The 16,716-nt window shown below is 52.2% G+C and overlaps 1 protein-coding gene across 2 annotated transcripts in view; it reads left to right on the forward strand.

The window, feature by feature from the left end:
* Positions 1-16,716, forward strand: part of INCENP (inner centromere protein) — a 193,053-nt gene that overhangs the window by 108,326 nt on the left and 68,011 nt on the right. For both annotated transcript variants that reach the window (XM_075325190.1, XM_075325189.1), the window contains exons 11-15: positions 9,485-9,594; positions 9,702-9,822; positions 11,028-11,150; positions 11,257-11,432; positions 11,522-11,630. In XM_075325190.1, the coding sequence (XP_075181305.1) occupies positions 9,485-9,594; positions 9,702-9,822; positions 11,028-11,150; positions 11,257-11,432; positions 11,522-11,630 (639 nt within the window). The remainder of the gene's footprint in view (positions 1-9,484; positions 9,595-9,701; positions 9,823-11,027; positions 11,151-11,256; positions 11,433-11,521; positions 11,631-16,716) is intronic.

Consider the following 16,716-nt stretch of genomic DNA (forward strand, 5'->3'; position numbering starts at 1 on the left):
CCACGAGGTCCACTTCCAGGTCTCAGCGCCGCTTCTCCAAATGACTTCCGGTCTGCAGACAGCTGCGCCAGTCTAGTGGGGGGCTTCTGCCCCCCTCCAGCAGATCTACCTCCAATTAGAAGCAGATCCTCGGTCAGAGAGATCAGTCTCAGACTACGAAATAGATTCGATTCATTGCCACGACTTTTTTTCCGTTCTCGCCCTCCTGAGTCTCCTGTGCGTGGCCGTGGCTTCCTCTCCTTCATGGAGTCTTTCCTCCACTCTGGACTTGTGGCAACAGTCCCGCCATCAGAACTTTTCCAGCGGTTTTTATTGCAGTCTCTTGTTGTCCCCAAGAGGGTCGGCTCGGTCCGCCCCCTCCTCGACCCGGAGTTTTTCTAGCAGGTCTGTGAGACCTCGAGCATTTTGCATGGAGTTCCTCCGCTCCGTGTTCACATCCATTTGAAGTCTGTGAGGTTCTGACGTCGCTGGACATTTAAGACGCCTTCCTGGCAGGTAATCCTCGCTTCAAGCAAATTGTCCCTCAACAGGGAAAGCCTCAACCAGATCGGCGGCAGATAAAGGACTCCGAAGGTGGTCCTAATGACCTCCCGATTCGACTGGCAGGTTCCATGGTTCATCGCGGGCTACCACAACCACCTGCCGCTAGGGGTCGACGTGTGGACCCAGTGCAGGACCCAGTGCAGGCCCCGTACTTCTTTCCGCTGCGGCCCCTGATCCCGAAGGTTCTTAAGAACATCAGGGCGGCAGGATTTCCAGCCATTCTAATGGCTCCAGAGGGGCCCAGACTAGCATGGTTCGCGGAACTTCTTCAGGACCCACCCTGTCCTCCCGGGACGTCTTCCAGACCGTTCAGCTCCTTGTTGGAGAGCTTTCTCTCTCTTCTCTCCTACGAGAACCCAGAGGTCCTAAAATTTGACAGTCTGGCTACTGTATCCTGGGTAATACCTCAGGCAGGCTTTTCGACAGAGTTAATACAGACAATCAGGTTTATATCTTCTGTGAGAATCCACTACCGCACGGGGAGCGTTCTTCCTTCGGTGGTCTGAAGAACACAGCATCTCTTCTCCCTCCCATCAAGGCAGGTCTAGATGCGACTCTCACATTCTCCACACTTAAAAAGCAAAGTGTCGGCTCTGTCAATCCTGTTTCAGAAGTGTCTCGCTTCTCGTCCACGGATCAAGGCCTTCATTCAGGGATTTGTCCATCCAGCTCCGCCGTATCGTCGGCCACTAGAACTGTGGGATCTTATGCTAGGGCTGGATTTGCTTCAAGGTCCGCCGTTTGCACCGTTCGAGATTCCTTCCTTCTCACCGGTTGTGGAAGAGTGGTGTTCCTCGTTGCCTTCACTTCTCTGCGAAGTACGTCAGAGCTAAAGGGTCTTTCGGTACTTACCCTTTCTTTGTCGCTCCATTGGGAGACCCAGACAATTGGGTGTATAGCTTCTGCCTCCGGAGGCCACACAAAGTATTACACTTTAAAAAGTGTAACCCCTCCCCTCTGCCTATACACCCTCCCGTGCATCACGGGCTCCTCAGTTTTATGCTTTGTGTTGAAGGAGGCACACATTCACTCGAGCTCCCATTTTAGTCAGCAGCAGCTGCTGATTGTATCGGATGGAAGAAAAGAGGACCCCCACAGGGCCCCCGGCATGCTCCCTTCTCACCCCACTGAGTCGGCGGTACTGTTAAGGTTGAGGTACCCATTGCGGGTACAAAGGCTGGAGCCACATGCCGTTTTCCTTCCCCATCCCTTAGAGGCTCTGGGGAAGTGGGATCCTAACCGGTCATCCATCCACTGGGACCGGGCTCCCTCCGCAGCCCCTGTGGGAATCTGACGGACAGGAGACTTGGTATCATCAGGGACAGGGCCCTGCATCTAAAGGTACTCTGTGTCCCCTTGGGGACGGTGCATGGAGCGCTTGGTCTCAGACGCTGCAGCGGCTGCTGTATTTTTATGACGACCGGGACTACCGCGCCGACCGCGCCTGTTTGCCGGCCGCGGTATTAAATTTAGTCCCCGGCTTCATGCGGCCTAGTGCCATAACTCCCACCCCCGGGCCTGCCAGTCAGGGGTAAGGGTGGGACGGTCGATCTGACGTCGACAGTGAGGGCTGGAGCACACTTTAGGTGTCCTCCTCCCCCCTCACTAATCACTGTGGGGCACCAGATTCCCGCACTTTATTAGTCGCCGCCCACGGCTCCCTCCTCCCCTGAGAACGCCGGCAGCCATGTTTTAAACACATTCTGCCGGTGGAGGACTTCTGGCTGCAGCTCTGGGAGACCTGAGGCAGGGAATCTGGTGGACACACACCGCTTTGGGCGGTCGGTAAGCCACACCGGTCACCCGGTGCTGGTCCCCCTAGGGTGCCAAAGTGTGTGTGTATATGTGTGTATATGTGTGTATATGTGTGTATATGTGTGTATATGTGTGTATATGTGTGTATATGTGTGTATATGTGTGTATATGTGTGTATATGTGTGTATATGTGTGTATATGTGTGTATATGTGTGTATATGTGTGTATATATGTGTATATATGTGTGTGTGTGTATATATGTATATATATATATATATATATATATATATATATATATATATATATATATATATATATATATATATATATATATATATATATATATATATATATATATATATATATATATATTATATAATATAATATAATAGTATACATTTTCTCTGTTCGGCCGCATTGTTTTGCTTTTGGCTATATACCCTCAGTGATCACTCTCCTAGGAGACAACAGCATGTCGTTCACAAGGAGCAAGGGTGCCAAGACACAGGGTTATTTTGCAACCTGTACCTCTTGTGCGGCTATGCTACCTGCAGGTTCCACCTACCCTCACTGTGAGCAATGCTCTGGCCCTGTGGCACTCGCTCAGCCGGAGCCTTGGGCACTGGTGGGACCCTCGGCTCAGGTAGAACCGCCGGCTTCCCCTGTCCAGGTGGCAGGGACAGAGTTAGCAGTTTTAGCTGAGAAACTGAGTCACTTTCACAATCCATGGCTCAGTCTATGGACAAATGGTCTGCTAAGATACTAGAAGTCTTGCAGTCCAGACCGGCCCTTACACAGGCCCCGGGCACTGCGGGGTCATCGTCCCCAGGCCCCTCTCGGTCTGCGCCGCAGCGTGCTCCCGGGGTGGCCCCTAGGTATCACGTGGAGGACTCCGGCACGGACCGCAGTCCCAGACCGGCTAAGCGGGCTCGCTGGGAATCTTCCCCGACTTCATCACGCTGTTCGGGGTCTCAGCTTGAGGACTCTCTGGAGGATGAAGCGGAGGTCGCAGCCCAGGGCTCTGACCCTGACGTTGCTCTCAATCTTGATACACCTGAAGGGGACGCCATAGTAAATGACCTTATAGCGTCCATCAACCAGGTGCTAGATCTTTCTCCCCCAACTCCACTTGTAGAGGAGTCGGCTTCACAGCAGGAGAAACACCAGTTTAGGTTTCCCAAGCGTACACGGAGTGCTTTTTTCGATCACTCTAACTTCAGAGATGCTGTCCAGAAGCACAGAGCTTTTCCGGACAAGCGCTTTACTAAGCGCCTTAATGACACACGTTACCCCTTCCCCTCTGACGTAGTTAAGGGTTGGGCTCAATGTCCCAAGGTGGATCCTCCAGTCTCTAGACTGGCGGCTAGATCCGTAGTATCAGTGGCTGACGGTTCATCGCTCAAGGATGCCACTGACAGGCAGATAGAGCTCCGAATGAAATCCATCTATGAAGCAACAGGCGCGTCTTTTGCCCCGTCCTTTGCAGCCGTGTGGGCACTCCAAGCTATCTCAGCTTGTCTGTCTGAGATTAATGCGGTCACACGTACCTCTGCTCCGCAAGTAGCGTCTTTGACTTCTCAGGCGTCGGTATTTTCATCCTACGCCATGAATGCCGTCCTGGACTCGGCTAGCCGTACAGCGGTAGCATCCGCCAATTCGGTGGCAGTCCGCAGGGCCATGTGGCTACGCGAATGGAAGGCAGACTCTGCTTCCAAGAAGTTCTTAACCGGTTTACCATTTTCTGGCGACCGATTGTTTGGCGAGCGATTTGGATGAAATTATTAAGCAATCCAAGGGAAAGGACTCGTCCTTACCCCAGTCCAAACCAAACAGACCTCAGCAACGTAAAATTCAAGCGAGGTTTCGGTCCTTTCGGCCCTCAGCCAGATCCCAATCCTCCTCGTCCAACAGGCCACAGAAGGGCCAGAGGAACTCTCATGCATGGCGGTCTAAGTCACGTCCTCCAAAGACCGCCGGAGGCACCGTCTCCAAGGCGGCCTCCTCATGACTTTCGGCCTCCCCAAGCCGCATCCTCGGTCGGTGGCAGGCTCTCCCGCTTTGGCGACGCCTGGTGGCCACATGTCCAAGACCGATGGGTGAGAGACATTCTCACGGTTACAGGATAGAGTTCAGCTCTCGTCCTCCGACTCGTTTCTTCAGAACATCTCCGCCCCCCGAGCGAACCGATGCACTCTTTCAGGCGGAGAACACTCTGAAGACAGAAGGAGTTGTGATCCCCGTTCCCCTTCAGGAACGTGGTCGCGGTTTTTACTCCAACTTGTTCGTGGTGCCAAAAAAGGACGGATCATTCCGTCCCGTGTTGGACCTCAAATTGCTCAACAGACACGTGAGAACCAGACGGTTTCGCATGGAATCTCTCCGCTCTGTCATCGCTTCGATGTCCCAAGGAGACTTCCTAGCATCGATCGACATCAAAGATGCTTATCTCCACGTGCCGATCGCACCCGAGCATCAACGCTTCCTGCGTTTCGCCATCGGGGACGAACACCTTCAGTTTGTGGCACTGCCTTTCGGCCTGGCGACAGCCCCACGGGTCTTCACCAAGGTCATGGCATCCGTTGTGGCAGTCCTACACTCTCAGGGCCACTCGGTGATCCCTTACTTAGACGATCTCCTAGTCAAGGCACCCTCCCGGGTGGCATGTCAACACAGCCTGACCGTTGCTCTGGAGACTCTCCAGAGGTTCGGGTGGATCATCAATTTCCCAAAGTCAAAATTGACTCCGACCCAATCACTGACTTACCTCGGGATGGAGTTTCATACTCTCTCAGCGATAGTCAAGCTACCGCTGGATAAACAGCGTTCGCTGCAGACAGGGGTGCACTCTCTTCTTCGGGCACAGTCACACCCTTTGAGGCGCCTTATGCACTTCCTGGGGAAGATGGTGGCAGCAATGGAGGCAGTCCCCTTTGCGCAGTTTCATCTGCGTCCACTCCAATGGGACATTCTCCGCAAATGGGACAGGAGGTCGACGTCCCTAGACAGGAACGTTTCTCTTTCTCTGGCAGCCAAAACCTCTCTTCAGTGGTGGCTTCTTCCCACTTCTCTGTCAAAGGGAAAATCCTTCCTGCCCCCATCCTGGGCTGTGGTCACGACGGACGCGAGTCTGTCAGGGTGGGGAGCGGTTTTTCTCCACCACAGGGCTCAGGGAACCTGGACTCCGACAGAGTCCCCCCTTCAGATCAATGTTCTGGAGATAAGGGCAGTGTATCTAGCCCTAAAGGCGTTCCATCGGTGGCTGGAGGGCAGGCAGATCCGCATACAGTCGGACAACGCCACGGCGGTCGCGTACATCAACCACCAGGGCGGCACGCGCAGCCGTCAAGCCTTCCAAGAAGTTCGGCGGATTCTGCTGTGGGCGGAGACCACAGCCTCCACCATCTCCGCAGTTCACATCCCGGGCGTAGAAAACTGGGAAGCAGACTTTCTCAGTCGACAGGGCATGGACGCAGGGGAATGGTCTCTTCACCCGGACGTGTTTCAAGAGATCTGTTGCCGCTGGGGAACGCCGGACGTCGATCTCATGGCGTCTCGGCACAACAACAAAGTCCCGGCATTCATGGCACGGTCTCAGGATCACAGAGCTCTGGCGGCAGACGCATTAGTTCAGGATTGGTCGCAGTTTCGACTGCCTTATGTATTTCCTCCTCTGGCAATGCTGCCCAGAGTGTTACGCAAGATCAGGTCCGACTGCCGCCGCGCCATCCTCGTCGCTCCAGACTGGCCGAGGAGGTCGTGGTACCCGGATCTGTGGCACCTCACGGTGGGTCAACCGTGGGCACTCCCAGACCGACCAGACTTGCTGTCTCAAGGGCCATTTTTCCATCTGAATTCTGCGGCCCTCAACCTGACTGTGTGGCCATTGAGTCCTGGCTCCTAGCGTCCTCAGGGTTATCTCAAGATGTCATTGCCACTATGAGACAGGCCAGGAAACCAACGTCCGCCAAGATCTATCACAGGGCTTGGAGGATCTTCTTATCCTGGTGCTCTGATAAGGGTTTTACCCCCTGGCCGTTTGCCTTACCCACTTTTCTTTCCTTCCTTCAATCTGGAATGGACAAGGGTTTGTCTCTCGGCTCTCTCAAGGGACAAGTATCGGCGCTTTCCGTATTTTTTCAAAAACGTCTAGCCAGGCTTCCGCAGGTTCGCACGTTCCTGCAGGGAGTTTGCCACATAGTCCCACCTTACAAGCGGCCGCTGGAACCCTGGGATCTTAACAGGGTTCTAAGGGCTCTTCAGAAACCACCTTTCGAGCCGCTGCGGGATGTCTCTCTATCACGTCTTTCGCAGAAGGTGGCTTTTCTAGTGGCAGTTACATCGCTCCGTAGAGTATTGGAGCTTGCAGCGCTGTCATGCAAAGCCCCCTTCCTGGTTTTTCACCAGGATAAGGTGGTTCTGCGTCCGGTCCCGGAATTCCTTCCTAAGGTGGTATCCCCGTTTCATCTCAATCAGGATATCTCCTTACCTTCATTTTGCCCTCATCCAGTTCACCAATGTGAAAAGGATTTGCACTTGTTAGATCTAGTGAGAGCACTCCGGCTCTACGTGTCTCGCACGGCGCCACTGCGCCGTTCTGATGCGCTCTTTGTCCTTGTCGCTGGCCAGCGTAAGGGGTCGCAGGCTTCCAGGTCGACCTTGGCTCGGTGGATCAAGGAACCGATTTTTGAAGCCTACCGTTCTTCGGGGCTTCCGATTCCTTCAAGGCTGAAAGCCCATTCTACCAGAGCCGTGGGCGCGTCCTGGGCATTGCGGCACCGGGCTACGTCTCAACAGGTGTCAGGCGGCTACCTGGTCTAGTCTGCACACTTTCACAAAACACTATCAGGTGCATACCTATGCTTCGGCAGATGCCAGTCTAGGTAGGCGAGTCCTTCAGGCGGCGGTTGCCCACCTGTAAGAGGGGGCCGTTTTCGGCTCTTTTTTATCGGGGTATTCTTTTACCCACCCAGGGACTGCTTTTGGACGTCCCAATTGTCTGGGTCTCCCAATGGAGCGACCAAAGAAGGGATTTTTGTTTACTTACCGTAAATTCCTTTTCTTCTAGCTCCTATTGGGAGACCCAGCACCCGCCCCTGTTCCCTTCGGGCTGTTTGTTCTTTTGTGTACACATGTTGTTCATGTTGAATTGTTCTTTTGGTTCATGGTTCAGTTCTCCGAACATCCTTCGGATTGAATTTACCTTAGACCAATTTATAAGTTTACCTCCTTCTTGCTTTTGCACCAAAACTGAGGAGCCCGTGATGCACGGGAGGGTGTATAGGCAGAGGGGAGGGGTTACACTTTTTAAAGTGTAATACTTTGTGTGGCCTCCGGAGGCAGAAGCTATACACCCAATTGTCTGGGTCTCCCAATAGGAGCTAGAAGAAAAGGAATTTACGGTAAGTAAACAAAATTCCCTTCTTTTCGGATTTGTCTCCAGGACAAGGTTGTGCTCGGGCCGGCTCCCTCCCTTCTGCCTAGGGCAGTCTCGCCATTCCAGTCAAATGAGGAGTTTGTTTTCTCTGTCCTCCGGCCCTGGTCCTTCTCACAGCCTCAAGAAGGTCTTCCATCTCTGGACCTGGTGCGACCCTCACTCTCTGTGCCTACAGGACCGCACTTTCCCGTAAAACGGTCGTGCTGTTCATCATCCCATCCGGACCCAAGAGGGACATGCTGGTACCCAGGGCCTCAATTGCCAGATGGATTCGTTCCGCTTTTTCCGAGGCCTCTTGGATAAAGGCCAGATCTCCACCACGGGCAGTAAAGGCGCACTCAACTAGTGCAGTGGGAACCTTTTTGGCCGATTTACGCATTAGACGTCGGCCGACCAGGTCCGTAGCACCGCCGCCTGGTCTAGTCTGCATTCCTTTAACAACTTCTACCAGGTTCACACCAAAGCATCGGCAGAGGCCAGTCTTGGCAAAATAGCTTTTGCAGGTGGCAGTAGCACACCTGTACAAGGCGGGTACATTCATTTCTTGGGCAAGCCCGCTGAGGGAGGCCGTTTTCCTTCCTATCCGCGGGGCTTGCCGCTCCCCACCCAGGGACTGCTTTTGGACGTCCCATGGTGCGGTGTCCCCCAATGAAACGAAAGAAGGATTTTTGTGTACTCGCTGTAAAATCTTTCTCTGAGTCTTCATTGGGGGACACAGCACCCACACTGCTTGTTTTTGTTACATATTGACTGTCTACCTCAGTGGCCCGTGTTCCCTGGACTTGGGTCGCACGGCTACTTTGTTGAAGTTATTACCTTGACTTATGTATGGTTGTGTTTTTGTTCTCCTCCTACTGCTTGTGCACTAAACTGATTTAAGTCCGCCTCCGGCTCAGGGTGTATACTGTTAGGGAGGAGCTAACCTTTTTTGTCTTAGTGTCAGCCTCCTAGTCACAGCAGCATACACCCATGGTCCGGTGTCCCCCAATGAAGACTCAGACAAAGATTTTACGGTGAGTACACAAAAATCCTTCTTTTTTGCAATCCACCAACTTTAAAGGCAACCTGTCTTCTCCAAAATTATTCACCTGCAGATATAATGATAATCTAAAATCAAATAACATTTAAATGGTGTCGGGCAATATTAGACCAGTGGCTGCAAGGAGAAAATTAAGTTGTATTGTCACTGGAGAGGTGCGGGGAGCTGATATACTGCTCCCTATTCTGTGATCACTTCCCTGGCCCCTTAACGGAGAGGCATTGCTACAGAAGTGGACAGAGCAGACTGTCAGCGTGCCAAGGAGTGATCATAGGTAGCGCTAACTGTTGCCACTCTATTGACATGGCACAAATGTCCTCACATCTGCAAGTAGATGTGTTTTTGCATTTGACAGGTTCCCTCTAAAAACTAGTCTTTGCTCTTATACAGCAACATATGTACAGTTTGTTTCGTGGAGGAGTGAGTTTAAGTTTTTTGGTTTGTCTTTCATTTTTTTTTTCTTTTATACGATCTCCAGTTAGTTGTCCCAGTTTATTTTGACATAGCAAATTACCATTTACCTTCCCCCCCCCCCTCCCCTTTTGGTTTATCCAGACAGAAGTAAGCTCTTAAAGGTGTCATGGTGTGTGTGTGATCGGTTTTGTTTCAAGGTGATGGGTGTGCTGATAACTCAAGGCCTGGTGTAGGTGTTTGGACTTCTTTTTATGAAAGTTTATATTGTAATAAGTGACAACCTTCTTGCATATTCTTAGGAAAAGGAACGCCAGCGCCAGGAAGCTCTCCGCAAGAAGGAGGAGGCGGAGCTTCAGCGCCAGCAGAAAATAGAGCAAGGAAAGAAACGCAAACAGGAGGAACTCAAGCTGTGAGTAACTCTAAGCCACCATTGTCTTAACACACTTGTGTTTCTGGTATATTGGCGCCTCTGTTACTTTTGTTTAAAAAAATTCTCCATAAATATATACTATATAGGAGAAGGGAAGAGCGTCGGCATAAGGTCCTGCAGGCTCGGGAGAAAGTGGAGCAATTAGAGGAAGAGAAAAAGAAGAAAATAGAGCAGAAATTTGCTCAAATAGATGAGAAGAGTGAAAAGGTAATGTTCTTTAAAGGGTCGTCCAAACCGAAACTGTAACTAAGAGAAAAAGGTGGCACTCGCCATGAAAACTTATTTATTGAAAGATCCAGACTTGAAAAGGTAGGGGGGAAATGTCAGACGACGGTGACAGATTTGCGCACACAGGCGTTTTGTCTGGTCCAGACTCAAACTGCCTGTGTGCGTGAAACGGTTGCAGTTATCTTTGACGCCCCCTATATCCTTCTGCTTTATGTCTGGATCTTTCAATAAATAAGCGGTTTTATGGTGAATGCCACCTTTTTTCTTTTTTGGTTGAAGTTTCTGCGATCCCCTCTCTGCTGAGGTGTTGCACCGCTTAATATGGCTCTATACCGCAGTTGGCTTCCTTCTCCTGCCGTGTCATTGTGTGGGTTTATAGTATCGGTAGTTCTGTCTTAGTGTGGACATTACCCTTACACTGCAAATCGTATAGGAAAGCCAAAAAAACAAATGTTTCTACCTAGTCCTAAATGTATTCACGTTTCTCCCCAGTCTAAGGGGTGCTTCACACATAGCGACAGCGACAACGACGTCGCTGTTACGTCACCATTTTCTGTGACGTAACAGCGACCTGGTAAGTCGCTGTTATGATCGCTGCTTAGCTGTCAAACACAGCGACGCAGCAGCGATCATAACATTGCTACATGTGCAGAGAGCAGGGAGCCGCGCACACTGCTTAGCGCTGGCTCCTTGCTCTCCTAGCTACAGTACACATCGGGTTAATTAACCCGATGTGTACTGCAGCTACATGTGCAGAGAGCCGGAGCTGGCAGCACAGGCAGCGTGAGAGCTGCGGAGGCTGGTAACTAAGGTAAATATCGGGTAACCACCTTGGTTACCCGATGTTTACCCTGGTTACAGCTTACCGCAGATGCCGGCTCCTGCTCCCTGCTCGCTTCATTTCGTCGCTCTCTCGCTGTCACACACAGCGATCTGTGTGTCACAGTGGGAGAGCACCTTTGAAGTAAACGAACCAGGGCTGTGTGTAACGAGCAGCGATCTCACAGCAGGGGCCAGATCGCTGCTCAGTGTCACACACAGCGAGATCGCTAATGAGGTCACTGTTGCGTCACCAAAACCGTGCCGTAGCAGCGATTTCGGTAGCGATCTCGCTATGTGTGAAGCACCCCTAAGGCACTGGACATTTAATATGCAGTCACATTTCACTTTGTCCTAACTTACAGGTGCGGGAGGACAGATTGGCCGAGGAGAAGGCCAAAAAGAAATTAGCAGCCAGAAAACAAGAGGAGGTAGAGAGCAGGAGGCGACAAGAGGACGACGGTCGGAAACAGAAAGCTAAACAGCTGGTGTGTTTGATTGTAAAGGCTAACAGCCGGTCATTGATGGAAGCTGAGACTTTTCGGATGTTTATAATCTCACTAGCAGCAATTGATCTATATTTTACTTTTGTAGGAAGAAGAGGAGCGTAGACACCAGGAACAACTTCAGAAAAAGAGGGACGAGGAGGAACAGGAAAGGCAAAGAAAGCTTGCAGAGGCGAAAAGAACTGCAGATATGCAGCAGGCGGAACTGGAGCGTGAAAAGCAACTTACGGCTGAAAAGGAGCAGGAGCGTCTCAGAGCTGACAAGTGAGTGGCAGCTCCGCTGCCCTACAGTCTGTCACATTAGAGACTATTTTTTTTCTTGGTTACATAGCCTTTGTTTTTCTTTTGTACAGAGAAAGGGAACGCTTGGAAAGAGAGAAAGCACTTCAGTTACAAAGGGAACAAGAGCGATCTGCACAGAAGGAGCAACAGCGCAAAGAAGCAGAGGAGTGCAGGAAGAAGGTGGACATTGTATACAGGGCCTATTCCACTCACTTTCCTCTTATGTCTCCAAACCTAAATAATTGTTCCTTTCTCGCCTTTTCATTGGGGGACACACAGTGGGTATTATGATGTCTCCAGGGAGGCGTGACACTAGATTTGCAAAAGTGTTAGTTCCTCCCCTCTCAGCATATACTCTAGCTAGGCAAAGAACTAGCTCAGTTTTTTTTCTAGTGTCAGCAGGTAGGCTGACATGTCTGGACTGAGCTCCACCAGATGTGCCTCAGGCATGCTTATTTTGCTTTTACTTTTTGCTTTTTATTTTGTTTTCTTTTTCTTATTCATTATATTTTTGATAGGGGCAATACCAGGGTGCCTTGCCACCCCCGTTCTCCCCGTGTAAGGGCAGAGGAAACCTGGCGTGCACAAGCAGTCAGTCTACCCTCGCGCCCATGTGGTCGGGTCTGCGGTACCCCTCCAGGCTCCCTGGAAGCACCTCACACCAAGGTAGCTCCAGAGGGCTAAGCAGAGCCGAGGACCTGCTTCAGCCTTGAGCCGCAGATGCGTCCCTGAGATCCCCGCACCCATCACCGACGTGTCAGGAGCAGGTAGGGAGACGATGAGTCATCTGTCCCCTGCATCCAAACCGCCGCCTGGAACGGCGCTGGTGGGGCAATGCAGGCCGTGATCCCGGGGAGCATCATTAATTTAGCCCCGGCTTCGGCCTGCATTCTAGCAACGCCCCCTCTCACTGCTCTAGAAGCCGCTCCCTCACTCGGGAGCAGCTCCTTTCCGATTGGCCGTCACACTTAGTCCCAGCCCTGAGACCAATCGGCCTCCGGGGGCAGTCTCTCTCCTCCATGCTGCCAGGAACACTGGACGCCATTTTCCACGTGGGGAGCAGAATCGGGTGAGATCGCCTCCTTGGCACTGCACTTCTGCAGCACTGTATACCGCTCTGCTCAGCAGTATATCGCTGTCTCTCTAGCGGTGTGTGCCTGCTGGCTAGCAGTGTATATCAGCTATTAGCGGTATATACTGGCTCTGCCTGCAGGTATATGCCGGCTGTTTGACAGTATATGCCATTTTGCTACCTTTTTATACCGGCCGTGCATAGCAGTCACTTTATAATACTGCTAGTGGCTCCTCACTCATATAACTACCCCTATAGGGCTGTAGGACTCTATTGCTGACATGCGTAACCGCAAGGGTGATAAAGCTTCCCAGTCGTCCTCTACGGACCTGTACTATGCCTGTACCACCTGTGGATGCTCGTTTTCTAATGGCCGAAGCTATCCACTATGCCGGGGCTGCAATGCCCCCTCTACCGTGTCACAACAGACCCCGTTGCCGGACCAGGATGCCGTGCAGTCTCTGGATTCTGCTCCAGCCAGGCAGCACCCCCGTCTGATGACGTAATGCCTGCATGGGCTCTTCTAATGTCTAAAAGGTTAGATGACTTTGCCACTCAGATATCCCAGCCGTCCTCAGGCTCCCACAGCCTTCCCCCGGCTCAGCTCCCTCAGAGGAGCCCGCCTGCTTCGTCTGGTCCCTCTTCCCCAGAACGTAAAAATGTGGTTTCCAAAAGGTGCCATTGCGACCTCTACGCCTCATCCGACTCGGACGATAGTCAGTCTGACCGAGGTTCCGTGACCTTTAGTAGTCACGATTCTCAAGACTCTGACTCTGATTCAGATGTCCTTTCTGAGTCTAGGCATTTAGAAGACACACTAATTTCGTCTGTCAATCACTCTGTCGATCTCTGATCAGCCTCCTGACCCGACTTCTCAGTCGGCAATCAAGCTGGCTAAGAAGCCTCCTAAATCCTTTGCTCTGGATCCGGTTTTTCGGCAAATTATATCTAAACAGTGGGATCACCCTGATAGAAGAAGGTTTTAATAAAAAAACCCTTCTCTTCATTCGCTTATCCCTTTCCCTCTGAAATGGTTAAGCCCTCGTCAGTACCCCCCGTTGTGTATCCGCCAGTATCCAGACTGGCTAAACACACGGTCATGTCTGTTTTCAGACATCGCGTCTCTCAAGGACTCGTCCGACTGCGCAGTTGATGATGCGGTCAAATCTCTTTTCCAGACTTGGGGCTCCTCTCTCCGCCCCCTGTTTGCCATAACATGGGTTGCGAGAGCTATGGGGGTGTGGAGCAACAACCTACGCAGGATGCTTCGCTCTTGTAAAATTCCCCCGGCGGCTTTTGAAATCCTTGATTTGTTCTCTCTAGCCTCTAATTATTTTCTTCACGGCTCCCTAGATGCAGCTAGTTTGTCAGCCCTATCAGCGGCCAATGCTGTCTTTGCCCGCAGAGTCCTTTAGCTAAAAATATGGAATGCGGACAGTGCCTCCAAGAAATCCCTGTCCACACTCTCCTTCCATGGCCTACGTCTGTTTGGAGAATCCCTGGACAAACTCATATCTGAGACGACGGGTGGTAAAAGTACCATTCTACCTCCAAAAGCGGCCTGTATCCAGGAATTTTAAAAAATCTCCGTGGCGCAGGCAGTCCTTTCGGCCTGCCCCCCCAAAAACAATCAGCCCAAAGATCGTCCCAACGCTCAGATCGAGGATCTGGTCCCTCAAGGGGCTCTTCTTGGCGTTCCCACTCCAAGCAACCTAAACCCAAAGGACCTCGCTCTGTACAGGCCACCTCAGCATGACGCCAGGTATCCTACCCCCCCCCCCCCGATCCGACTCCTGTTGGAGGGCGGCTTCTGCTTTTTCGGGATTTCTGGCTAGACCACACTCACGATGCTTGGGTTCGAGAAATAGTTACCTCAGGTTACAAGATCGATTTCCATTCCCTGCCGGCCAACAGGTTTCTGCGTTCTCGTCTTGCAAAGTCCAAAATGCAAAGCCAGGCCTTATTTCAGGCCATAGCCTCTTTACAGAAAGCAAATGTTATCATTTCCAGTGCCCCTGGAACAGCGCGGAAAAGGTTGCTATTCAAACCTTTTTGTCGTTCCCAAAAAAGATGGCTCTGTCCGCCCTATCTTGGACCTCAAACGGCTGAACAAATTCGTACGGATTTGAACTTTCCGAATGGAATCATTGGGAGCAGTGCTAGCCGCCATGGAACCTGGAGAATTCCTAGCTTCCATAGACGTTCAAGATGCTTATTTACACATTCCCATAGGTGTCTCTCATCAACGGTTCCTTCGCTTTGCCGTAGGACACCGTCATTTCCAATTCAGGGCCCACCCCTTTCGGCTGGCCACTGCGTCTCGGGTCTTCACAAAGGTCATAGCGGCCGTCATGTCCATTTCTTTGTCGCTCCATTGGGAGACCCAGACAATTGGGTGTATAGCTTCTGCCTCCGGAGGCCACACAAAGTATTACACTTAAAAGTGTAAGCCCCTCCCCTCTGCCTATACACCCCCCCGTGCATCACGGGCTCCTCAGTTTTTCTTTGTCGCTCCTAATTGGGAGACCCAGACAATTGGGTGTATAGCTACTGCCTCCGGAGGCCACACAAAGTATTACACTTAAAAGTGTAAGGCCCCTCCCCTTCTGGCTATACACCCCCCCGTGGGATCACGGGCTCCTCAGTTTTATGCTTTGTGCGAAGGAGGTCAGACATGCACGCATAGCTCCACTGTTTAGTCAGCAGCAGCTGCTGACTATGTCGGATGGAAGAAAAGAGGGCCCATACGGGGGCCCCCAGCATGCTCCCTTCTCACCCCACTTGCGGTCGGCGGTGTTTAAGGTTGAGGTACCCATTGCGGGTACGGAGGCTGGAGCCCACATGCTGATTCCTTCCCCATCCCCATTAGGGCTCTGGGTGAAGTGGGACTTGACCGGTCTCCGGGCACTGAGACCGTGCTCCATCCACAGCCCCTGGAGGATCTGCTGGATACGGAGCGGAGTTTCCTCAGGGACAGGACCCTGCTTCATTAAGGTACTCCGTGTCCCCGTGCTTACCGCACGCACACTGCAGCATTGCTGGGTGTGTTAGTGCGCCGGGGTAAACAGCGCTGCTGCGCTTGTGCCGTTACTCACTACAGCTCTGCTGAGTGAGGAGACTTAGTACGATCGGCCGATCCGGCCTCTGGGGTCAGTGTTTACTGCGTCGCGGCTGGGATTTGTGGTGCGCCGGGGACTTCCGCGCTGCCCGTGCATATATGACGGCCGCGCTAGATTACTACAGTCCCCGGCTTTTGCGGCCTAGTTCGTATCGTTCCCGCCCCCAGACCTGCCAGTCAGGAGGAGGGCGGGACGCTGTACAGACCAGCAGCGCTAAGAGCTGGAGTCTGTTTTACATACTCCAGCCCTCACACTAGGCACAGTGGGACGCAGTTTCCCGCTCTTTTGTTTGTGGCACGCCCACGGTCCGCCCCTCTTCACAGGACGCCGGCAGCCATTCCTGCCTGCACGCTGAGCTGCAGAGGGGAGGCTGGGAGACCCAGACAAGGGATTCTACGACCTCACACCCGCTTTTCAGCGGGCGGTAAGCAGCCCTCAAGGGCTCTCCCCCACTTGTGCCATAGTGTACTTTGTATTTTGTGCTGGCAATACTTTACACTGTACGGTCGCTGGTGATTTTCTGCTATATACCCTCCTTAGATTTCTCAAGGAGACAACAGCATGTCGTCCGCAAAAAGCAAAAGTGCCAAGGCACGGACTTTATGTGCTGCCTGTACCGCATGTGGGGCTGCTCTACCGGCAGGTTCCACTGACCCCCATTGTGTGCAGTGCTCGGCCCCTGTGGCAATTGCTCAGCCGGGGCCTCTGCTAGAGGTGACCCAGGGAGAACCACCTGTGAATGCTGTCCAGGTGACAGGGACGGAGTTTGCAGCTTTTGCTGACAGATTGTCTATGACTATGTCTAAAATTCTTGAAACATTGCAGTCTAGACCAGTAACTCAGACCATGGGCACTGTTGGTACATTGCCCCCTGGTCCCCCTCAGCTGGAACACTTCCTAGCTCCGGGGGTGTCACATGCACCCCAGGGTGACGGCTCTGACTCGGACGACAGTCCCAGACAACCTAAGCGGGCTCGCTATGAGCGACCCTCAACTTCATCACACTGGTCAGGGTCCCAGCGGGACGACTCTCTGTGTGATGAGGCGGATGTAACTGATCAGGATTCTGATACTG

The sequence above is a fragment of the Anomaloglossus baeobatrachus genome, chromosome 10 (genome assembly GCF_048569485.1).
Source record: "Anomaloglossus baeobatrachus isolate aAnoBae1 chromosome 10, aAnoBae1.hap1, whole genome shotgun sequence".
Lineage (NCBI taxonomy): Eukaryota > Metazoa > Chordata > Amphibia > Anura > Aromobatidae > Anomaloglossus > Anomaloglossus baeobatrachus.